The sequence below is a fragment of the Antedon mediterranea genome, chromosome 1, assembly GCF_964355755.1.
Source record: "Antedon mediterranea chromosome 1, ecAntMedi1.1, whole genome shotgun sequence".
NCBI classification, from domain to species: Eukaryota; Metazoa; Echinodermata; class Crinoidea; order Comatulida; family Antedonidae; genus Antedon; species Antedon mediterranea.
Window position 1 is genome coordinate 25,306,558 of NC_092670.1, and position 25,421 is coordinate 25,331,978.

Consider the following 25,421-nt stretch of genomic DNA (forward strand, 5'->3'; position numbering starts at 1 on the left):
TCTTAAAAATTATCTTCAACAACACCATACATCTATATATGGTATGACATAACATGCCTATACCCAATATGTAAAGCATGCGACCTGTAACCCATGATAAAGTATTTACGTTTTTTTTTTTCCGTTTATTACCGAACTAATTATGGATAATAATGTGTTTCTCGTAAAATTTGAATAGAACTGCAGAGACTGAAAGAAACATCCAAGCATCTTAATAAAGCACTATGACTGTAAAAACACCTCATCATTGTCCTGATGTTTTAGTTTCTCTCGTAGAAATGCAATTTCAATTTGGTGCTGCAAAGATCACACTCTTATCATAATTTATAAAGTAATTTTAATTGTATAAAAACAAAACCAATATTTTTTTGTTACAAAAATAACCTGATTCGCTAATAATCTTATTTTTTTTTCAAAAAAAAATACAGGTTTTGTTTTTATACAATTAAAATTAGTTTAGAAATTATGATTTTCGACGAAAGTGAAATAAATTATGACAACTAAGATGACAATAACGCATGTGCACATTTAAGCATAACAACTAAATTTATGGCCATTTTTCGCAAATTTTTCTGTACTTTAGTACAGGAATTTTTTTTAAAATAGCCGAAATAAAAATTTTAAAAATTATTATGCAATAATATTGCCATATAATACGCAGATATTGTGTTATCATCATCTTATAGTCACAGTAACCAGTTATGTCAAAAAATAAAAGGGTAGAAATTTAGACATTTTTCGACATTTAGGCATAACAACTACATATATGGCAATTTTTCGAAAATTTGCCTGTACTTTAGTACAGATATTTTTTTTTTAAATAGCCAAAATATCGACTTTTTAAAATTAACTTATTATGCAATAATATTGCCATTTATGTGCATATATTGAATTATCATCAGCTCATAGAGTCACAGTAACCAGTAATGTCAAAAAATAAAAGGGTATAAATTTAGCAATTTTTCCACATTTAGGCATAACAACTTCATATATGGCAATTTTTCAAAAATTGCCACAATATCGACTTTATAAAATTAACTTATTATGCAATAATATTGCCATTTATGTGCATATATTGAATTATCATCAGCTTAGAGTCACAGTAACCAGTTATGTCAAATAAAAGGGTTGAAATTTGGCAATTTAAAAAGAAATGTATTTGGCCATTGAGCTACATGAGTATTTATCTCATTTTTCACAATCAATAAATTACCTGTGTTTATATATACATTCTTGATCCAAAATAAAAAAAACTATTATTCGTTTTCTACTTACGAATATGACTGTCGATATTCTTATAAAGATGATAGAAATATGACATAATCTGTTTAGGTATTTGTAAGGTTCTTTTCTATGAATTTTGTGCAAAATAATGATTGACAGCTCTGTTGACGTCATAGTCTGCAGCAATTGCAAGAACCACAAGATCTTTATGTGCAATATCTGTACCAATGATATCACGTAGCTGAGCTATACATGATTCCAATTCAGCCCTGTGTTCTTCTTCTTCACTTTCAGATGTTGAATCGGATCCTGGTCTATTGAAGGTCTTAACAAAAATTTTAAAAAAATATTTATAAAATACAGAAATATATAAAACTATTTTGGGTCAACATTGAGACCCAATGAAGTGTCCCCTTAAGGTGTGTATCCAAATTATTATATTGTATATATGGTTTAAGCACTTTACAGTTTGTTATAGTAAAAAATATTTTGCCAACAACCAACCAATTGAACAGTACTACCATATATTTACAGCATTTGTCTCTCTAAAGCATTGTTTACACTATCAAACAAACGTGTGATATGCCCAAACATGCTAGTTATATGACATTTTTTTTTTTTACAAATTTTGATTATGTAGACAGGGCTTAAATTATAAAACACTATATGCTACACATTCACCTAATCCAATTCATAGCTTTAACCAACTGATATTCTTTTTTGATATTTATTTATTCATTTTTAACAATTTTTCTTATTTATTACACGGGTTGTGTGTCTTACCCTTTCATTGTATTTGAGTGGAAGAATTGTGTTTGTAAACCCAGTGGAATCATCCGAATCAGAATCAAAACCTGCTGCTAGGTGTCTCCACTTATTTACAGGTGAATCACTGTGAAAGAATATTCAAAGGTTTGTGAAAAAAGCTTCTATCATTTGTGAAGTTTCTTATACTCGGATATAATGGTATTGATTATAAATACTTACGTTCTCCAGGTCACAAGGCTGTTGACCTCATCCTGCAGATGGTCTGGTAGATCTTCAAACACATCAGACTCTAGTATACTTGGATGAATCATAATATACCGCAATGAAGCTTCCTAAGGTTAACGGTTAAAGGACAAATTTATATATTTTTTACAATCAGTGAAATTAACACATTTTTCACTTCTAAAGCTTAGTTCCCAGTTGACACAATGACATAAGCTATAAATAATTTGACCAATCAAGAGCCATTGGAACATACGAACTGTCACTTGTGACTGGTCAAACTCACTTGTGTTATGCCTCTGTAGTTAAAGTATGAACCAAGTTTAAAGTATAAAACCAGTGGCTCTTACACGAAGATGTTTGGCATGAAGTTGATCAGCCAGACTCAAAAGAAAGAGGACGCTGTCATCATCGATACGTTCTCGTAGTACATACTCACATGTTGTCTTTAAGTCATCTACCTACAAAATACAAAAAAAGCGTTATATTTTATTAGTAATTTCTATAACATTTAACACATCTACTCTATAATGACAGTCGTCACATCTCTGTAATGCTTGAGAAATTTAAAGTAAAACTTGAAACTTCTACACACCCAACATATCTACTATTCTTTTCTTGAGGTCCAAAAGGTTCCAAATTCTAAAAACACATTCAAAATACGAGACTTTTCAGAAAACCAGACCTATTGGACCAGCCTAAGGTTGCCCAATATTCTGAGAGTTGAATGTATATAAAATATTGCTATCAACAACTCTTTCTGGTAAAGTATAACTCACCTCAAATCTGTCGCAGAGTGACAGCATGTCGGCTAGTTGATTGATTGACAGGGTGTTTGTCTGTAACTGACCGGTGTAAAGGTACGCTAAAAACTGCTTAAACAAATCTGCATCAGCATCGTGTACAGATATCTTTCTGTGGTTAAAAAAAAACACTCATAAAAGAGTTAATACTTTGATCATAAAAAATAAATATAGAGTGGAATGCCTTCTTGCATCGACTATTATTTTTTTTCTGTAATATTGTACAACCTTAACTTTTTTAAGAACAAAGATACAGATGTATATTACAAATTAATATAATAACGAGATTCTGTTTTTTTTTTCAAACATTCCTTTTACAGTGAGCACTAATATTACTTGTTATGACTATGCAAATTTGTATTTAAAATTGCTTGCTTTTTTTAAACAATATAGACACTGAAATATAAAGAAGGGTCAACGCTTGCGGACGCACCATATTAATTGTTTTATGCTACAATTTACCCGATAAATATAGGCATATTTTGCATTTATTTGCCATCGTGCATCGTTTTTTTTGCATGCATGCAGTATTTTATTATGCGCCTCAAATGACACTAGAACGCGTCAATGTAGCCCCCGGGTCGGGAAGATCCTGGCACCACCTCTGTTCCCCTGCCTGAACTCCATTATATTACCATACCTGTCTATACTTTCTTTCATACCGCTAAGCAGAGCTCTTCTAAACCAATCACACCTTGACGCAATCACCACCCGATGGGCTGGTATCAGTTGTCTGTGCTCTTCTAGTTCTGTACTGTGTCTTTCAAGAGATCGACCTTTGGAATGTTCAACTACTACATCTGATGGCTCCTCTAGAAAACCAATGCAATATAATAATACATAACTGTAATAATATTTATCTTTTTTCTATTCTCAAACATCTAAACCCTGTCTAAACAAGGGGCAAAACACACGTGACTAAAAAAATAGGATATGAAAATTTTTTGCGTTCACTGCAAACGTCAAGGGAAGTCCCAGATGAAGGTACTTCAGGTACGCTAATAAATTCTAATTCTAATCAATTAATGCAAATAAAGTATTATCAATTAATAATAAAAGTTTGACAAAAACGAAGCTGCTTCTATAAATACACTCTTATTTCAAAGTTCTACGGAAATAACATTATTCATTATCATCAAATCTAATTTTTTTTACATGAGTTCCTTATCTTTTTTTAAAGAGGATCAAACAAATTGGTTATTAAATCTTTCAATGCCCAAGGCTTATTTGAGAAATACTTGTACTTAATTTTTATCTCCAAAGTTATAATAATGAACAGAAAACTAATGGTGATGATGATGGTGAAAATAATAATGACAAATGACAATGATAAAATGATTATGGAATAGACATCTGTTACCTTTGATACAAACTACTTCAAAGTGCATATCTGTGTCTGTGTGATTGTCCAGTAATTTGGCCATACACTTTGCTAGGTGACTTTTACTGGACTTAGGTGACCTGCACAAGGCATCCAACATCCTGGACTAGATTATCAAAGCAAATATTAACCCTTCTACAAATGGATTATTTTAGCTTTAATGTAATTTTATAATGTATAAGTAAATGTAAAAGACGGTTTATACTAATTGATTATTTATGGATATTTTTGTGCATTCTAAGTCTACATTTTACTAGGCCTTCTTTAAAACTTTTGATTCTTTTTTTATTTATATATCTTTTGTGAAATGTCACTAATGAAATAACTTTGCATTTAATAAACATAATTCAATACCATGTGTATACCTGCTCTATTGATCTCAGTGGTGACCTTACATGGCTATTTAAAGCAGTAGCCTCACTAGTACTGGCCTCAATTCCTGTAACTTCTCTTGTAACATCTTCAAGTAGGCCTAGCGTAACCAAGCCTGCTTTGAATGCTTTTCTGTCCACTAATTGACACATGTGATCCAGCACTGGTTTTAACCCTTGCTTATTCATTGCTGCACGTTGTAATGCCCAAGACTAACAGTAAAAAAGACAACATCACAAATCAATTATTACAAACTTTTAACAGGTCAATGCATAGTTTAACAGGTCAATGTACAGTTAAACAGGTCAATGCACAGTTAAACAGGTCAATGCACAGTTTAACTGGTCAATGCACAGTTTAACAGGTAAATGCACAGTTAAACAGGTCAATGCACAGTTAACTGTTCAATGCACAGTTTTTTTGTTTTTTGTATTGTATTAATATTTGTCCTCAGTGAGGAAATTCGGATTAGGCCCTCCACGGACCCACGGCAGCCAGCAGTGCAGCGCCTACCAGATTAGGCAATGAGAGTAAAGCATCTTGCCTAAGGATGCAATTAGTATGGTACAGATAACCTCGAACCCATGCCTATCACATGCTAGTCCGATATTACCATTACACCATCACTCTCCAGTATATACAGCACCCGCCACGATTTCTAGACGGTCTCCCATCCAGAACGCAACCGGGCCCAATGTTGCTTAACTTTGGTGATCTGACGAGAACCGGTGTTTCAACGCAGTATGGCCGTATCTAACAGTTTAACAGGTCAATGCATTAACTGGCAAATGGACGTTTTTTCCAATTTTATTTATTATTATACTGGGTGACCTCTTCAGTCAAAGACTGATCTTCCAAATGGCCCAGATATGATCAGTGGCTGTGAATGACAGTGCCTGTATGTGTATTATATAGCACCTAAATAAATGACATTTGATTGGATAATTGTGGGTCACATGGCATGCAATAATATGCACTATTGAAAGATTGTTCAATAGTACTTTTTAGCGTACGGAAAAAAAAATGTTTGCGAAAAAAAAATACAAACATTACTGTGACAGCGCCACCTATATGATCAACAATACAAACATTGACACATTGAACTCTAGTTTTGCGACGGAATTTTTGAAAAGATATACATACTAATTTAGGCTAAAAAAGCATTTAAATTAGCTTCAGATCGTTTGTATGATTTTGAACAATTGATGGACAACAACTCTCTACAAGACGTGGAATCGTTGGAAACACAAAATTAGCCTAGAACAGTTTCAATTTCCTGACGAAATTTCGTATTGGTATTTATTTATTTGCCTAGCTAGGCCTAGGATTGTTTTTTGGGAGTTTGTTGGTATAATTAGAACACTAGAGTTGGTGTGATTATAAAATCCAAATAATATATCATAAAAAACCAAACATATATAATTGTTTTGCAATGTAAAGTATGTTACAAAAGTTCAATGTGACTTAATTGTAGGCCTATCTTTTATTGTGATTCAATCAATCTGATTCAAATGAATATATTTAAATGTTATATACAAAAAAATAATGAATATATTATTTTCGTGTAATGGTACAAATAATGGCATTTGGTGAATAATGAAAGGTTATATTTCAACGAGTTGAAATATAACCTTTCATCATTAACCAAATGCCAAACGGAGCATTATTCCCACCTCTGTGCGTAATATATATTTAAGAAAAACATGATATTTCAATACTAAAAAAAACATACTAAAAAAAAATACTAATTGAGATAATTGTGTAATTATTTTTGTGGCGTGTGATGGGCAAAGGGTTAGTCTACAGTTAGGTATAAAAAAAATGTAATTTGCATATTGATGACGTCATGTGACGTCATTATAGGTATTTTGGATTTTGTGTTTTTTATCGAATGATAATGATAAAAACTATATTTTCTATAAGAAATTCTTATGGAATATGTTTTTCCAACTGGATATTGATGAAGATACGTATAACAAATAAAAATATTTAAAAAAAATGAATTATTTTTATTGTTTATAAAAATTATGCACAAATCAAAGTTTTGTGGCAAAATCGTGAAAATAATGACAGTTTCCAAAAATTCACTATAGTACAAAAACTAACTATTGTTTCAAAATGTTTTTTTTTTGCGTGTTGTAATAAACACGATGTTGTCCTATTGGGGCTGGTAAATTTTTGTTATTTTCAAAATGGCCGCCACTACGCTACTCAAAACAACTTTCCAAGATAGAAATACTATTATTTATACTATACTATTACTATATATAATTAATTAACTATTATAGTCATAAATTTTAATGACTTGCAAAAATATTCAAAGAAATATTATAGGCAAATACGATTAAATCATTGTTTTGCCCATACTTGGTATTACTGTGTATACGTATTTCAACGACGTCTGTTTATACCCGGTAGTACCGGGTATACGCAGTCAAAGGGTTAAGCAGTTATAACTTTCTTTCTTTTATTCTATTTTTCACACTTCAAAAATAATAAAAGTTATGTGAAACAATGATAACAGGTATCATCATAGTAATAAACATTAAGGTAATCAAACTAATTTAAACCAAATATATAGAGATACTTGTACTTTAAAAAAACAAAACAAAGAAGTGTGAAAGGAGGTCAAGCAAGTATGATACTTTAAGCTTGACCCCCTAACTTAATGACATCATAGCTACATCATATAAGAATTTAAATATGCTAATTAGAATGTTTAATATCAAATCTATATCTAAATCCAACTGTTATGGCGACATGGGGCTTTAAAATAGCAAATGGTGGCCATTATGAATTTATGCTAATTAACCCACTTCCCGATGTCCGATTTTGGTAAACTTTGAAAATGATGTTCATTTGGACCATATCAACCAGATAAAACAAACAAAAATTCTGTTGCAATTTGGTTCAATCATACTTTCACTGGACTATTACCATTGTTTAGGTTGATCATGAAAATTTGTTACCTAGCATTTTTTGTATCCTTTCACAATAATAAAGTGAAATCAAGTGAAATCTCACTTTGGGCATTAAAATCCTATGGAAATCCATATTTTCATACATGAATATATCAGTTTAACCAGTCAACCAATCAAACCACAGTTTAACCAGTCAACCCACAGTTTAACCAGTCAACCCAGAGTTTAATCAGTCAAACCACAGTTTAACCAATCAAACCACAGTTCAACCAGTCAACCCACAGTTTAACCAGTCAAACCACAGTTTAACCAATCAAACCACAGTTTAACCAATCAAACCACAGTTTAACCAGTCAAACCACAGTTTAACCAATCAAACCACAGTTTAACCAATCAAACCACAGTTTAACTTATCAAAATTTGTGAATGTTTTGAGATTGGCTTCTAATTACTCATTAACTTACTACTTTTGATGCTGCCATTTTGAACATGAACTTCCATGTTTTCAAATTAATGTCATTGCTAACTTTCTTTGCAAGTCTCTCAGTTCTATAGAGAGCGAGTGGAAACTGTAATTAAAATGGGTAAAGAGAAGTAAGTGAAAATGTGAACATTAGGAAAAAAAACTGTATGCTCAAAGATTTGAAAAAATATATAAGTATCATAAATTTATATTACAAAAAAAAGTTTAAGATGTATTGTCCCCCAAAAACATGAAAAATAAAGATTAATTAAATCAGACTTTGAATATGTTATTTTGTAGTTTTAATAAAGTTAATCACTTCCATAGAAAAAAAACGGAAAAAAAATTTTTCACTTGTAAAAGGACAAATAAATGGTAAAATTCAACCAAAAATCCATTGGCTGGCAGCCAATTTGACAATTTTTTGCTTTAAATTACATTTTTTTCGGGTAAATACACTTTTTTTCGATCTAATTTTTGGTCAAAGTGGATAAAAATTATGTTACAATACATTAAAATGGAATATTCAACAAAAATTTTTGTAAGAATTATTTTTTCAGAGGGACAATACATCTTTAAGGATGTAAGCATTTTTTTCTGAAATGTTTTATTTTTGGTTTATTTATCACTTCCAATGTTTCAACATTATATATTGTCCATTAGCTAACAGATCAATTAGTCTGAAAGGTACGCAATTAGATAATAGACTACTTAAACCCACGCAATCAACATGTTCAATTAAGACCATTTTAACAAAAGTTTGTGCAAATTCTCGGTAGGTCGGTAGGAAGTAGCCAATCGATAGGCAAACTGATAAAAAAAAAAAGTTAATTTCATTTTTCTAGGCTACTGTTTTGCTTGGGCCGTAAAATAGGTATGAATTCAAATTTCAAATCTAACCAATCAAAACATTGGAATGTTTTTTAATTTTGTCTGAAAAAGAAAACATGTTAACACAATAAAAGAAAACCCAGACTTTATTTTATAACATCAATATATATTTATGCAAATATTTAAAATGGTTATTATTGTATTTACAAGATCATGTAATACTTTCAATTAAAATTGTTGTGTAATTACATATATGTTGTGAACAACTCAATATTAACTTTAAATAATAGTTCAGTAGAGGAAAGTCACAAAACCAATGTTGTTTGATTACAAAACTTTATATTGTCATCAACCACAATGTTTCCACTGATTACTTTTCTAGAGAAACACATTGTTGTCTTTGTCGTTGAACGACGTCAAACTTTACTTAAACTCTTACTTCACTTCCTACAGGTAACTGTCTCCCGTTTTTTTATTGGTTTTTTTTTGTCAATAGGAAAAAAGCGATGTTATACTAACAACAAACCTTTTTACTATCTACTACCACAAAGTTTGTTATATCACTTCTTCTAAGATGCCGTTTATGATTATGATTTAAAATATTTGTTTCAATGTTAAACAATCAATGTATTTCCAGTTCTTCAGGTATTATTAATTTTTAATTTAAGCCAAAGTCAATATAAGTGTCAAGTTACAATACTGTACAGGAAAAAACGACCATGAAGCCTGCTGATACAGAAATGAACTTTATCCTGTCAGGTAAAAGTTTATAGTGTAGTGGCATGGTCATTCAGGAAGTAGAGAGTACATTTTCATGGCAAAGATGTCAAGAACATATGTTCATAACTTTCTCAAATGAGTCTTCAAACCTCAATGACCTTTAAGTTTGTGTCAGTTGTTATGGTACTAACAGATTTAACTGGAGAAATTCTGTAAACACCAAACGTCAAACATTTTAATAACTCGGTGCGAAACTGCTTTAAGGAAAGTGTGTAAATAAAAGGATTCACAACAAAATTAAAAACCGAAAAGTCTGAAGTTATCATCCAAATGTATGTGCCGAGATCTATTCCAAAGACATACATTAATGTCAATACAAGTATTGGTAAAAAACATAGGATATAAGCAGTACTTACAGCTAAAAATACTTTAAGAGTTTTAACATGGATTGATGGTTGTGAAGGTGATGTCGTACTTATCGGTAAAACTACCCGCCGTTTAAGAAGAAGTTCACGAATAATACTACCATACACGAAAGCCATTGTTAGTAGAGTTGATAAAAACAACAATAGGAAGATGGCACCTGACATAGAATATAAGATTATCAAATCTGTTATGCCACATATGACTTCATACTCTATCTGAATTGGGACATACACCACAACCTGTGGGTTCAACAGGAAACCAATAATCCATGCAGACACTATCATTATCAATGTTCGTTTTGGTGTGTAATTAATCTCAAACCAAAATGGCTTCATAATAGCAAAGTACCTCTCTATTGTAATAAAAATTAAATTAACAGTAGAAGCTGCTGATATACTCCAGTTAATGGCAAATAATGTACAATAAACTTTCAAGCCAAGTGGATCGATTAAGACAATATGCAGTAAGAAAACTAAACATCCAATTGAGTCGATAAGTGATTGGTTGAAAATAAACCAGCGAGTACTCCACCGCATTGATGAAATTCTGTTGATGACTACAAGAACAAGAATGTTCAGAATGAATCCAGTTACAGAAAAGGTACATCCAACTTTGACAGCCACCCAGCTTTCTTCTGTGAAATTTAAATCCATCTTCTATGCGTGTAAATGCAAAGCACAGGAACCTTTTCTCTATTTTGTGAAATTTGATTTGACAATGTTGATGAGTTTCACAATGCTGTAGATTGTTGAAAACAGCCAATGTGCTATTATGCCTTCAACTATAAGGTTTACCAACTGGTCTAGTTTGTTGAGAGATATCACTTTTAATTGAGAAATGTTTTGTTGTTACTGCATCACATGTCTACTGTACATTGGACGATTATCATGTTAAGAGAAATGTTTGTCTAAGTCCATAAAGACAGTCAGATTAATGAACCATTTTGTTTACCCAAAGTTTGCAGTCCCTTATAAAGATACCATCATTTCTTGATTGTAATGATCTAAAAGTATTTGTTTCAATGTTGAACAATCAATGTAATTGTATTAATCCAGATAGACATCTGCTGGTATTACTGATTTCTTATTTAAAGCCAAAGTTAAAATAGCCAAAGCATCAAGTTACTGAGAAAAACTGACCATGAAGCCTGCTGATATATAGAAGCGAACTTAACTAAAGTTAAGTTTCAGTTTCTAGCAAATGTTGTATCAATCTTGAATAGTTATAGTGTTCATCATCAATCAATACATTTACAGTTCTACTGGTATTATTCAATAAAGCCAAAGCATCAAGTTACAACACAGAGATCAAAATGACCATGCAGCCTGCTCTTCAGAACTTTTTCCGGTTAGGTTCAAATTCTGTTTGATAGTCCAAGTCCTTCTAAAAACATTTGATGAACATGGTTCTCCACAAAACTATCTTTGGCTGGTCTCACTTTTGGAGATAGTCATTATCTTCTTTTTAATTCTTTTTACAAGAAAACTTATGAATCAAAAACAAGATTGATCAGTGTGTAATTTCTCATTGAACTAAATCTGTCATACAGATTTTGTTACCGTTTAATGGATAACGCCAGCAAAAACGTAGGACAGACAGTGTATATACTAACTTTGCCAAAATCTCAAAAATCAATGCATACAGCGATTGCTAATATTAGTAAGTGCTGGTTTGGCTTGTTCCAACAATGTTAATCAAGGTCATTTTGACAAAGAATAATTAAATTGCCACCTTCAACAAATTAATTAGGATAATGGACATAAATTAGTAAAAAGCAACAGGAATAATAAGTGATTAACTTGAAAGGTTGTTGAAACTGTTGTCATTTTTTAAGTAATTTTCAATGCTAAATTGAATTACTTCATAAACAAACTAGCTTCTTTAATAAGCCTGTGGCTATCATATCGTCTTATATAGAACATAACAAGTGTCATTTGAAGCTGTCTATCCATTAATCAAGCTAATTGTTGTTGAAGAAGTGTACACAAGTTGGTTTTTTTTCTACCACTTCACTCCTTAAAGATGTATTGTCCCCCAAAAACTTAAAAAATGAAGATTAATAAAATCAGACTTTGAATAGGCCATTTTGTAGTTTTAATAAAGTTAATCACTTCCGTAGAAAAAAAACCCCGATAAAATAATATTTTAATTTATAATATGACAAAAAAAACGGTTAAATTCAACCAAAAACCCCATTGGCTGGCAGCAAATTTGACTTTTTTTTCTTTAAATTACAGTTTTTTCAGGTAAATAATTTTTTTTTCCATCCAATTTTTGGTCAAAGTGAATAACTATAGTGACATTAAAATTGCGTAATTGAACAAAAAAATTGAAAAAATCATTTTTCAGGGGGACAATACATCTTTAATCTTATGATATTTATTTTGTACATAGGTTGTGCACACAAAAGTTTCAATTTAGAAAAATTGAAAATACATCAAACAATCTTATTTATATAAAAATGTTAAATTCATTTTTAATCCAAAGCCCAATGGTTTCTGCTTGTTGGACTCACTGCTCTAATTACAACTGAATGTTGTTTAATAAATAGACATAAAATAAAAAAACTTTTAATTCATTTTAAATCCAACTTTTATCAAGCTCAATGCTTTCTCTTTGTTGCCATTGCAGTTCTACTAATATAATCTGAATGTTGTTTAATAAATAGACACTAAATAAAGACTTTAAATTCATTTTAATCCAACTTTCATCAAGCTCAATGGTTTCTACTTGTTGGCCTTACTGTTCTAATTTAATGTGAATGTTGTTTAATGAATATACACCAAATAAAGACTTTAAATTCATTTTTAATCCAACTTTCACCAAGCTCAATGCTATTTTGCCCTTGCTGTTCTAATTACAATTTGAATGTTGTTTAATAAATATACATAAAATAAAAACACTGTAATCAATTTTAATTCATCTTTTATCAAGCTCAAAGTTTTCTGCTTGTTGGTCTTACTGTTATAATTTAAATGTTGTTTAATGAATATATATATAAAATAAAAACTCTTTAATCAATATTTAATCCATCTTTATCAAGCTCAATGCTTTCTGCTTTTTGCCATCGCTGTTTCCAATTTTTTAAATGTTTGTTTATATATTATTTGTTTATAACAAAATAATAAAGAAACTTTATGAAACAAAATACAAGTGATTAGTAATGTTTCAATCAGTAATAATAATAAATAAATAGTACAGTATTGTTGACAAGTCCTATTTGTACCATAGATAAAAATATTTTATTACACTCTTTTGAAGTGCTATTTTATTGTTTTAAACAACCAGAATTTATTTGAATTGAAAATAATTGACTTACTTTGTCTATAACTTGCTCCATTTTCTGAATGATGGTATGGTTTTTTCCATCTTGTTGTAACCTATCAAATTGTTGTTTCTTCATTTTTAAACTGTGGAAATATTCTGCCAGCCAATCACGTACCGACTTCATTTTCATTAGCTCTTTCACATGTATTGCCTTCAATAAAAACAATGTTATGTTCAGTTTTTACCAAATTTAATTCATCATACTCACGATAAAGAAAGTGAAGCACTTACTCAGTAATAATAAAATTAGAAAATGTAGAAAAATAATTTCTCTCTATAAAAAAAAAAGATTTAAAGATATAATGAGTATTAAATTAAAAAAACATAATATTAGCACCTTACCTTTTTAACAGAACGACTTAGGAAATCTCCTTTTTTTTGGCGTGGCATCTGCTGAGCGGATGCTTTACAGATGCCGTCAAGAGCTCTCTGTATGTCTGTCACAAATTTAGTAACATGTTGCAGAACATCATCAATCTAATATACAAACAATTTATTACATACATCTGGTTACTTGATAGTAGATAATTTTTTTTTAAAGATGACCGTTAATGTCAACAGCAAATATGTATAAAGTTTATGGTTATTTTAGAAAAAATTCATTGCTTATTGCGAGTTGTTTTATATTTAAAATTAGAAACAACCCTTCGGATAGGATATAAAGCTGTGTGAGCACAAAATTACATAATAAAGAACTACACTGTTTGAAAATAGGATTGTCTGTTGAACCCACAAATGTGAAAATGCTTCATGTAATTGTTTACTAATACTATTAATTAGCAGTAAAACGTCCAACAATATCTCCTGTCTTGTCATCCAAAAACTCATTATCTGATAGGCTACTATCCGTATCCGGATATTCACCCCCTGGACATTTACCCCCCGGACAACTACCCCCCGGACAACCACCACCTGGACCACTACCCCCTTAGGACAACTACCCCTTTAGGACAACTACCCCCGGACAACTACCCCCTTAGGACAACAACCCCCTTAGGACAACAACCCCCTTAGGACAACTACCCCCTGGACAACTACCCCCCGGACAACTACCCCCTAGGAACAATTACCCCCTAGGAACAATTACCCCCTAGGAACAATTACCCCCTAGGAACAATTACCCCCCGGACAATTACCTCCCGGACAATTACCCCCCGGACAATTACCCCCCGGACAATTACCACCCAGAAAACTATCCCGTTAGAACACCCTAACCACCCAGACCATTCAACAACCTGACTCTGCAACTATTAATTAATAACTATATTTTAATTCGTTACTTTGACGAATTACTATTCATTATTGTAAACAAAAGTAAAAGATTGAACATAAATATAGCCTGGTGGTATAAACTGAAGATTGTCACACATGATCATAGGATAGTCGAACGTATTATATAGTACTCCATGTATTTACTGTAAAGACTGGGTTCGCTAATAATAATAATAATTTTTGCGTCAGGACAATGCTTCGATAACCACTGGTCTTAAAAGAATTAATTTTTGTCTCAAATTTGTCATATATGTATTTTTGTACACTTGAAGAATAATATCACTTTTGATATTTGACCTCAATGTTCACTCACCGAATAAACGTCGATCTTTAAATAAATTCCCCTCAAATAAACGGTGACCATGTCACTCCCATGAAACATCATATGGAATAATCGGCGTCTATTTCCATTAGATTATACCCCCTCCCATTGAATAAACAACTTTCTTCCAATAAATGTCCACCTAAAAACCACATAAACAATAAACAGCCCAGGCCGTTTTTTCAATAAATACGGTACTTTAAATCTAGCACATCTAGGGTCTAGCGTGCTGTTAAACAGAATAATCGGTTAAAAACGGGTGTTTCGAAACTAGAGACCCGAGACCAGAGACCCGAGACCCAATACGAAAAGGGAGACCTAAATATACGAAAAGGGAGACCCACGTACGAAAAGGGAGACCCCACTATACGAAAAGGGAGACCCCACTATACGAAAAGGGAGACCCTAATATACGAAAAGGGAGACCTAAATACTGTATACGAAAAGGGAGACCAAATATACGAAAAGGGAGACCCAAATATACGAAATGGGAGACCTAAATATACGAAAAGGGAGACCCACTATAAGAAAAGGGAGACCCCACTATACGAAAAGAGAGACCACACTATACGAAAAGGGAGACCCTAATATACGAAAAGGGAGACCCAAATATAGATCTCCCTTTTCGTATTGGGTCTCGTGTCAGGTCTCTGGTCTCCGGTCTCTAGTTTCGAAACACCCGTTAAAAACAGATGATTTCATTTTTACAGAAACCGGTCCTATATATTTGTCTACTTTTGGATTGGGGGGGGGGGGGTAGTTGACCGGGGGGTAGTAGTTGACCGGGGGGTAGTAGTTGACCGGGGGGTAGTTATCCTAAGGGGGTAGTTGTCCTAAGGGGGTGGTTGTTATCCTAAGGAGGTAGTTGTCCTAAGGGGGTAGTTGTCCTAAGGGGGTAGTTGTCCTAAGGGGGTAGTTGTCCGGGTGGTAAACAGCCGGGGGGTAACTGTCTAGGGGGTAGGTGTCCTAGAACCGCTACTATCATCATCACCTCTTAATTCAAGAACCCTACTTGTGGCTGGCCTGCAGTCAACATTGCAACCTTCAGCATGTAAACATTGCTGTTGGACCTTTGATTATGTCACGTGTTGTAGAGTCCTCTATCAGTCAAATTTTTAATTTGTTAATTAGTGAAAATAAAAATGTGGTTGCATAACGATAGTCAATATGTCCAACATGATGCGTACTTATTCAGGAAAGCAACAATTCTGCTAGATCTATATAGTGTGAACGTTACGTGCCACAAACTGTATGACAACAACTGACCATTAAGGGAGTATAAGATGACATTCATAAAACAAAACTTACCTCGGGCACAAGGTAGAGCGCTATTTCTTGTCGTTGCATTGGTGTCAATTTGTGATAAAACTGTGCTTGTAGGACTTGTACCAATTTTTGTAATTGTTTTATAAAATCTGGTAATCTATGGCAAATTAAAAAATAAAAAACAAGTAACAGTAATCTTTTGGAAAGATTTGGGAAAAAAAAACCAACTGAAACTTGAAAGGAGCAGAATTTGTTTTCTCTACTCTTATCACATCATTTTGGTGAACTACAGTACAGCTAAAAATCACTGCAATGTAACCCACTTTCCAGCTTCGTGGCTACAAGGTATTATTTTTTATCGCGATCCTACGAACCGTAAATGAAACATGAAAAAAAAACAATACTTATCGTGGGAGCGCGATCAAAAGACAAAACTTTGAGGTTTGCGATCATAGAACAATGCCCCATGCGTAGGCTACGAAAGGTTACGCGTGGGAACGAAGCAATAATTAATAGCTGTACTGTAATATTGCTGCAAAAAAACTGAATTAAAATTCTCTGCTACTACTTCACTACCTACTAACATACAGTAACAAATGTAATCAACCTTACCTTGATCTTGTGTATGTAAATATTACTTGACGTTCCTCTTTTGATAATTCACTTTGTCTTCGACAAAATAAATCGCACACTAGTAAATAATGCACTCCCCCTACAATCAATGGCAGATGTTAAGTGTTTAGTATAATTAATTTATTCACTGTTTTGATTAAAATTTCAAAAACAGTCCTTTCATCATTTCTTAATTTTCCTAAGAACAATTATGATATCAACAGCAGACAAGCATCATAAACCCCCGACCCATTCAATGATGGTGGGGTTTCTGTGGTCCAAAAAATAGGCAAAATACTGAATATTTAATACCTAACATAGCTTCGCGTATAGCCTGCTTAAAGACGTAGCAGAATTTGGATGGATCAGAGAGGGGATTACTGCTGCTGCCAGTCTCCCTCTCAGCGCTAACTTCCTGCCCTTCAAATATGCTGATAATTCTTTGTGAACATTCATAGATTTCATTTATGTGGGATATGATATCTGTAAATAAAAAAAGAAGCAATGTGTAACCCCTAGACTTACTTCATGGTGTAACATACTTTAGCTAACTGATTGGATTGATCACTTTATTTCAGAATAACAAAATTCCTTATACAGTATGCAACACACAATACAGCAAATAACACTAAAATAGGATTTTCTCTTTTTTAGTGAAGAGATTTGAAGATCGTAACAGATAGTTTGTAGTGCACATAAGATCATTTTCACTATTCAAAACTCTTATTCTAAAACTATAGATGCACTTGCACTTGCACTTGCGGACTCATAAAAATGATTCTGAATGAGATATTATAGCACACCTCTAGAGATTTAGTACAATGTTTACAGTACGATTACACCATAATATACAGCAGTACAAACAGATCTGAATAAATTACATCTCAATTACAAATCAAGTCATCTGTGTCATTACATTTACTGTCTACTGTTTGCAAACATCATGTTTATGTATTTTATTGTATTATAGCATGAATTGAACAAATTATTTTGTAATAAACTAACTCACCATTTTTAACCGCCATGTTTTGCAGTAGAATCTCACAATGACTGATGAACCGTTCAAATCCTTCAATCTTAGATATTGCAGCCTGACAAGCTTTTGTAGCCTCGACTTCCAGACCAGCTGGAAGGCACTCTGTGTACACATAGTGAAGAATGACCCGTATTACCTCCTCAGACAGGCCACATATTGGCCCTGGGGTTTTCCTCCAATTCTGCTGAGGACATACTGCTTCTAGAATGACTAGATGAGCAGGGAACTACAAAGAATGTAAAAGAAAAAAAAGTGAAAGATACATTTTTTTATTTTTTAACAACTTTATGAGAATGTTCCTAAGGACAAATAAAAGTTTTGAGCAAACCTTTTTACCATTACTTGCTACAATATTGACATCTGTGAAGAATCCTTCTCTGAGAGCTGGTAGTAAAGACAACGGTTCATCATTAAAATCATCTTCATTGCCCAGCATCTGCAGAATAAACATTCAATGTAAAATGTTACAAACATACAGATCATATATAGTTAAGTGGCTGTGTTCACATTTAAAGGTTGGTTCTCACTTGGATATTCTCACACAATATTAAGATTTCTGGATTTTTTTCACAACAAGTAGATTGTGGCCAGTGCTAATAGGAGAAGTTTAACATTTAGATATTTCCCTACTAATTTTAAGTTACATTTAAGAAGAGAAAAAATCTTACCCTTTCACAATATAGTTTAAAGTCACCCTCAAATGTCAAAATCAACAGATTTGTTTTTTTATGTAACCTTGCCTACAAGAATCAAATTTTAGGGTAATGAAAGACAAAATAGTCGATTGAGGATCAATTTGATTGGGAATAACTATGGTTCAATTAGGTAGGCATTTGGATTGAGGAGCTGGTTTGATATGAATGGGGAGTTGATGTGAAATGTGGAGAGCTGATAATACGATTGGAGAGGTGGTTCAATTAGGTAGGCATTTGGATTGAAGAGCTAGTTTGATATGAATGGGGAGTTGATGTGAAATGTGGAGAGCTGATATTATGATTGAAGAGGTGGTTAAATTGGGTAGGCATTTGGATTGAAGAGCTGGTTTGATATGAATGGGGAGTCGGTTTGAAATGTGGATAGCTGATAATATGATTGGAGAGGTGGTTTAATTGGGTAGGCATTTGGATTGAGGAGCTGGTTTGATATGAATAGGGAGTCGGTTTGAAATGTGGAGAGCTGACGATTGAAGAGGTGGTTCAATTAGGTAGGTATTTGGAATGAAGAGCTGGTTTGATATGAATGAGGAGTCGGTTTGAAATGTGGATAGCTGATAATATGATTGGAGAGGTGGTTTAATTGGGTAGGCATTTGGATTGAGGAGCTGGTTTGATATGAATGGGGAGTCGGTTTGAAATGTGGAGAGCTGATAATATGATTGGAGAGGTGGTTTAATTGAGTTGGCATTTGGATTGAGGAGCTGGTTCGATATGAATGGGGAGTCGGTTTGAAATGTGGAGAGCTGATAATATGATTGGAGAGGTGGTTTAATTGAGTTGGCATTTGGATTGAGGAGCTGGTTTGATATGAATGGGGAGTCGGTTTGAAATGTGGAGGGCTGACAATATGATTGGAGAGGTGGTTTAATTGAGTAGGCATTTGGATTGAGGAGCTGGTTCGATATGAATGGGAAGTCGGTTTGAAATGTGGAGAGCTGATAATATGATTGGGTAGGCAGTTAAGTATAGTATGTGGCACCTCAATGGAAATAAATAAGCTTTTTGGGCTTGTCACAAGATAAATTAAATTTACGTTTTCAGTTACGTTACAATCTTTTTACAATAAAATAGAAGTTAATTAGTAAGGCGAAATGCAGAACACTCTTTATCTCTATATATGTAACAAGTGACAGTCTCTGATTGGATGCTCACTTGCACGAACGGTATCACTTGTTATGTAAATTAAAAGAATAGAATGTTATACCACGGGTTTAGATTAGTATACTTTGCACAGTACTGGTCGTATAGAATAGATGTAGGCTAAGAGAGTGTTGCTGTACACCTTAGCTAAGGCACATTACTCAGAGTACGTAAATAAAAGGTAGCTTATGCTACAGGTATTAAAGTTGTGCACTCAAATAAGCCCAAGTGGGGATATAACGACCATGGTCGCAGGAGAAGCTTATCTCCGTATAAAGGTATTTGTAATAAGTTCTGTAGAGGCACGTTGAAGATAAAGTCTTCTAGTGATCATTGCAGTACTGGAACACTGTGGAAAAAGTCATTGTGAGTGCCGAAGTACACAGACATAGTCACATGGACTGTTATTGTGCATTGAATACAGTATATCTGTTTGAAACGAACTGTATTTGTTGGACTATTAAACCATTTATACATATTATTACTAGTTTGTGTTTGTGTCGGGCAGTAATATTGTGACGGGCTATCTTGGAAAATGTATTTCTCTGTATTCATTAATGTACTTTGTGTCTATTTATTATGTTTTTCCAAATAAATTCAAATCAAATAAAGGCAAATCTAAGGAGACACAATTGAAGGCATGATGCATTATTTGGGTATAAAGGCAAATGAACTTACACTGAATTCTAGCCTATAACCTGTGACACTTCCAATCCATTCTATGCTCTGAAACTTTTTACCAGACACCTAGAGATATGATAAATAAGAATTAATTTGTAAATAAAACATTACTATTTTGTACAGTACTGCCATATAATTTCATATTCCAATTATTTATAAGGATATGTACACAAAAATACATGGTAAAATAATAAATAATAAAAAAAGTGTAAACAAATCAGTGTTTATCTTAGAAACTATGGATCTCATGGAGGGCTGCTCACTGGAATGGAATGTTCAGTAGCACGATAGGATATTACCATTATAAAATCGTGGCTGGCTAATTTTGTTGGGTACGTAAATGATGTCCATGTTCAATTCAAAATAACATTTATTTCTTTTTCAAGGTAACAAAATCAATATTAAAATATAAATAATATAGAGGCAAAACACAGGCAGTTTTTACAGTAGGTAAAAAAAGTTGTAATCAAATTGATGTTTAATTTAACATGCAGAAACAAAACAGGATAGACAATTCAAACAAGCAAAGCACAGAAAGCCAATAATAATACCATGGAAGAACAGAAACCAAAATAATTGTGTTTCTTTTTTATTGTTGGAGTAGGATTTGTTTAAAAGAGGGGGGGGGGGGGAAATTTCAATTTTGTAGGGGAGATCATTATATAATTTGTAGGGGAGACCATTATATAATTTGGAGCAGATAACATTTATATATGTGGCATTAATGTTGATTTGGTAAGTGGAGAGTACAAGAGGATCTAGTGCTATGGATATAAATATTATTGGTTTTTTTTTATGAAGCTGCAAGAAAGTTTAGTTGGAAGTAGACAATCGTCATTAGTGGTGTAATGGCTATGAACACTCACTGGCTAAACCCATAGGCCCCAGAGCTTAAGGGACCCCAAGATATGAACAGCCCACTGTAACTGCCTAGCATTGGAAGGCCCCTTGTGGAGTGTACAGTAAACCAGACAAAACTGCATTGTTGGAGAATATATTGCTGTTTTGGACAGTAAACATGTTTACCTCGTATAAGTCAAAGTTAGCTGCCAGATATGGCGTGTCCTGTCCAGTAGGAACACTCCATAATAGATCACCAGAGTCAGTCATTTGAAATACACATCTGAAAAATGAAACAGGATGAATTGACAAAACACACTGATTTGTTTATCCTACAGTTAGTACACTTGGCATATAGTAGAGGCTTTGCCCTAAAATAGGGGATCTAACTATTAGAGCAGGCAGCCTATACAAGTTTCTTCCTTATTTCACTTAAGGTAAGCGTCATAATTACATTGACAAATAAAACAAACAAATAATATATAACGTTTAGAGTTATAGGCTACAGTATATATAAATATATAAGTTAGGCCACTTAGTTTAGTTTAGCCTAGCAATACTTTATATACTATATAAGTCCTAATAGGCCACAAACCTGTTTACTATTAGGCTAATTCTGTAAGCCCTACTACTTACTATACCTCTACTAACGGGTGAAGTCAGCCCTAAACCGTCTCGGCCAAAGTCAAGTTTGCCCCACGTAAATAATCGGCCCAAATCAAGTCGGCCCCCAAGTCAACTCAGCCTAAAGTCAACTCGACCAAAAATTAATCGGTCAACTCGGCCTCTAATAAAGTATGGAACGCAAAAAGTGCTAATAGTTAAAGTAAAAAATGGCAGGATTCAGGCTTAGGTAGACCTAAATTAAAACAAAAAGGGGCAGTCATATTTAATTACCTGAAAAATGTAATTTAAAGAGAAAAAAAAAAGTCTAATTGGCTGCCAGATAATGGGTTTTTTTTTTGGGTTGAATTTAGCCATTTATTTGTCATTTTATACTGTGAAAACATTTGTTTAGTTGTTTTTTCTACGGAAGTGATTAATTTTTATTAAAACTACAAAATAACCTATTCAAAGTCTGATTCATATTTTTGAGGGACAATATCTTTAATAAAGCGAATAGTTATTTTTGTTGTTAAAAGTATTCCTGGCCTATTGTCATTTGTCTAAATATTATTCCTAAAAAGTCTTCTTAGACATTCATATATTTCTGTGTAAAAAATGTGAAGAAAATATTTATTCTTATCCATATATCCAAAAATCGCGCCTTACTTCTAGAAGTTGGTTCGTACTTTCGGTACTGATTTCAACCACCTGATGTAAATTGTAACCCTGTTTACTAATTAAATTGAGTTAGATAATTAGTTATTGACAATTAAACAAATTTAGGTTCAACGATTTGCCCCCAATAGGGGTGTTTTCCGATCGTGGCATACACTGTCTAATAGATGTCCATCTTGAATATACCCGCACACAATAATACGAGGATGTTTCGCATTTTCCTATCTCCTCCTACAAAACAACTTTGGTGGGTAGGAACCAATTTAAGTATGAATTGGCTCTAAGAAACAATTGAAAACCATTAGGCCTACTAATTCAGTTGAGTTAGATAATTTAATATTATTGACGATTAAAGCAAATTTATGATCTGCCCCGAATAGAGGTGTTTTTCACAAATTGTTTTACATTTTAATATAAACATATACAAATAAACTTTACTACTGACAGTTGCTTCTTAACATTTGTAACATTAATTAATACTGTAATTACAACAAAAATTAAACGTCGTAGCTAGGTTAGGTAGTGATGTATCGTTACATACATACATGTACTGTACTATTATTAAATAAATAGGCCCGATCGTCTCTATTTATTATGATGGCCCAGATCGTCTCTATTAATATTATGATGTCCCCGATCATCCTTCGACTCGATCATCTTTTAACCACTAGGCCTAGCTTCCTATAGTTGCTAGCCTACTACTACTAGGCCTAACTAGGTCTTAGGATAGGCCAACTAGAGGTAGGCCTAGGCTACACCTGGCCTAGGCTAGCCTAGCTAGTAGGCCAGGGCCCTAGGCGCGCCTAGAGAGACAAGCAAAATGCAAAGCGTTTATTTTATTATTACCCTTGGTGTTCACTTGCGTCCTCTCCGCTCGCCTCAACTTTTACAACCTACAAAAATCAGAGAATAATTAACGACATTATAAAAGCAAAACCTTTGAAAACTAAAGACTAAACACTAAAAAGTTTACCTTCCATAACCCAACAAACTGCAGATCTCCAAATTCAGCCATTTTCTTCTGTAGCCCGACAGGTTACGTTTACGCAAGCGCATAACATAAAATCAGTCATGCATGTAATCAAAACAAATTGATCAGCTGTTTCAAAATATTATAAATAAGAAATTGTTTTCCATAACAAACAGTAAAACCAAAACGCCAAAATATCCATTGATTAATTTTTAAATCACAAAATCATTTCATCATCATTGATTATACGTCATTCCATCCCTTATTAGACAATTTTCAAGATGATGAAAAGACGAAAAAGAAATTAATATTCGAACCTCTTGTCTACAATTACACAATTAATTAAAATTCTCTGTTAAATGCCAAGCTTTATAAAAAAAAAATTAAAGAAAAACTTAAATATCTAACCCTATAATTCTTACTATATTTAACAACATTTTTATAAGTAGGCCTATAAATGTTGCTGTGTAACAAATGTTATTGCGATAAATATTATAGGCCTATTTAAGTTAGGAAAGGAAAAATATAAATGTATACTGCATATAACTATAATATATAATAATATAATTAAGTCCAAAAGGTTTGTGGTTTTAAGTATTAATTCCCAGTGGTTTTCTTTGTCTTTCGAATTTTGTCGCTCAATTTAACATCGTGGTCTCAATTGCAATAACTCTGAAATTTGCAATCAAGTGACCAGCTGAATTAAAATGTTCGGCTACAGGTTGATCAAGCTTTAATGTTTTGATCTGTGTTGTTGTGTCATTCTCATACCGAGAGTGTTTTTTGTTTCTCCGACGTACCATTTACCACAAATTACAGTATATGAGATAAATGCCGTTTTTGGTTAGACAATAATGGTTGTCTTATCCGGAAAATGCGGCCAGTTGGTTACTTTTTAGTAGAGTCAACCGATGAACAAGTTTTGCAAGACTGTGGACTGTAGAATGGACATTATGTTTCTCAATAATAGCCCGTAATGGAGGCAACCTAGGGTGACTAAGTTTGTGATCAATTGCACTCTGGTCGAATTTGGCTGACGTGGTTTTTACGTCAGTGTCTGTGATATCGGGAATATCTTTTGATTTCTTTATAGCAGTTTCAATTCCTTGTAATTTCTATTCCGGAGATGTCCGTTTAGTTCATTTGTACGATTCTGAAAATCTAAATCTGAAGAACAGATACGTCTGATACGTAGCCTATGGCCTAATTATGCTTGACTGTACGGTGTGTTTTTAATACAGTGTCGGGGATGACAACTGCTAGGTAGCAGGTACATATTTTATCCATGGGTTTACGGAATAAGTCAGTTTTGAGTGTACCATTTTCTATTGTCACTTTAGTTTAGTAGCTGTAAATTTGATAGTATGGGTGGGCTGAGTTAATATTCAGAAGAAATGAATCCAGATTATCTTCACCAACATGTCGTCATCTAAACCAAACAAGTGGTTTATTAGGTTGGAGGGACAGAAAATTGGCCTCAAATTGTCCCATAAAAATTTTGCAAAAGATGGCGCCATTTTTGTGCCCACATTGTCAAAAATAAAATTGTTGGTTTAAATCAACATGACCAATTCTCGTAAATAGGCTTTAGTAGGCGTTTTGACTGGAATTTGTTTGTAATTTAAAATGCATGCGTCGGCTCCTTCTTTGTGAGGGATATTAGTATACAACGATGAAACATCTAATGTAGTCAGAACAGAATTATTAGGTAAATCTTGAATTTTGCGGATAAAGTCCGTGGAGTTCTGAATGTACGACGGGAGATCAGTCACATGGTCTAAGTAAATCCACATATTCAGAAATGTTCTCTGTAGCAGTGCCATTGCT

At 33.1% G+C, this 25,421-nt stretch overlaps 1 protein-coding gene across 2 annotated transcripts; it reads right to left on the minus strand.

The window, feature by feature from the left end:
• Positions 1 to 453: 453 nt before the first annotated feature.
• LOC140063563 (uncharacterized) lies at positions 454 to 23,640 on the minus strand. Of its 2 annotated transcripts, XM_072109941.1 has the most exons (21): positions 23,598 to 23,640; positions 23,471 to 23,517; positions 21,530 to 21,626; positions 20,501 to 20,569; positions 18,635 to 18,706; positions 18,295 to 18,402; positions 17,940 to 18,192; positions 17,243 to 17,413; positions 16,931 to 17,030; positions 16,361 to 16,475; positions 13,801 to 13,935; positions 13,451 to 13,609; positions 8,156 to 8,260; positions 4,764 to 4,982; positions 4,378 to 4,504; positions 3,658 to 3,829; positions 2,994 to 3,129; positions 2,565 to 2,675; positions 2,212 to 2,324; positions 2,008 to 2,116; positions 454 to 1,549 (listed from the first exon to the last, which is right to left on the minus strand). In XM_072109941.1, the coding sequence occupies exons 1-21, from the start codon at positions 23,637 to 23,639 to the stop codon at positions 1,352 to 1,354; spliced, it is 2,658 nt and encodes an 885-aa protein (XP_071966042.1). In that variant the 5' UTR covers position 23,640; the 3' UTR covers positions 454 to 1,351. The 2 variants fall into 2 exon arrangements, with proteins under 2 accessions (XP_071966042.1, XP_071966043.1); XM_072109942.1 differs by lacking the exons at positions 454 to 1,549; positions 2,008 to 2,116 and having other exon boundaries at positions 2,217 to 2,324; positions 2,654 to 2,675.
• Positions 23,641 to 25,421: the final 1,781 nt, after the last annotated feature.

Bases quoted from the DNA above. Each gene is read 5' to 3' on its own strand.
- LOC140063563 (XM_072109941.1), bottom strand. From the start codon at position 23,639: ATGGCTGAATTTGGAGATCTGCAGTTTGTTGGGTTATGGAAG. The intron at 16,476-16,930 runs GTAAGGTTGATT...AATTTGCCATAG, and splicing joins TTTACATACACAAGATCAAG to ATTACCAGATTTTATAAAAC. The intron at 4,505-4,763 runs GTATACACATGG...TTGATAATCTAG, and splicing joins CACTGAGATCAATAGAGCAG to TCCAGGATGTTGGATGCCTT.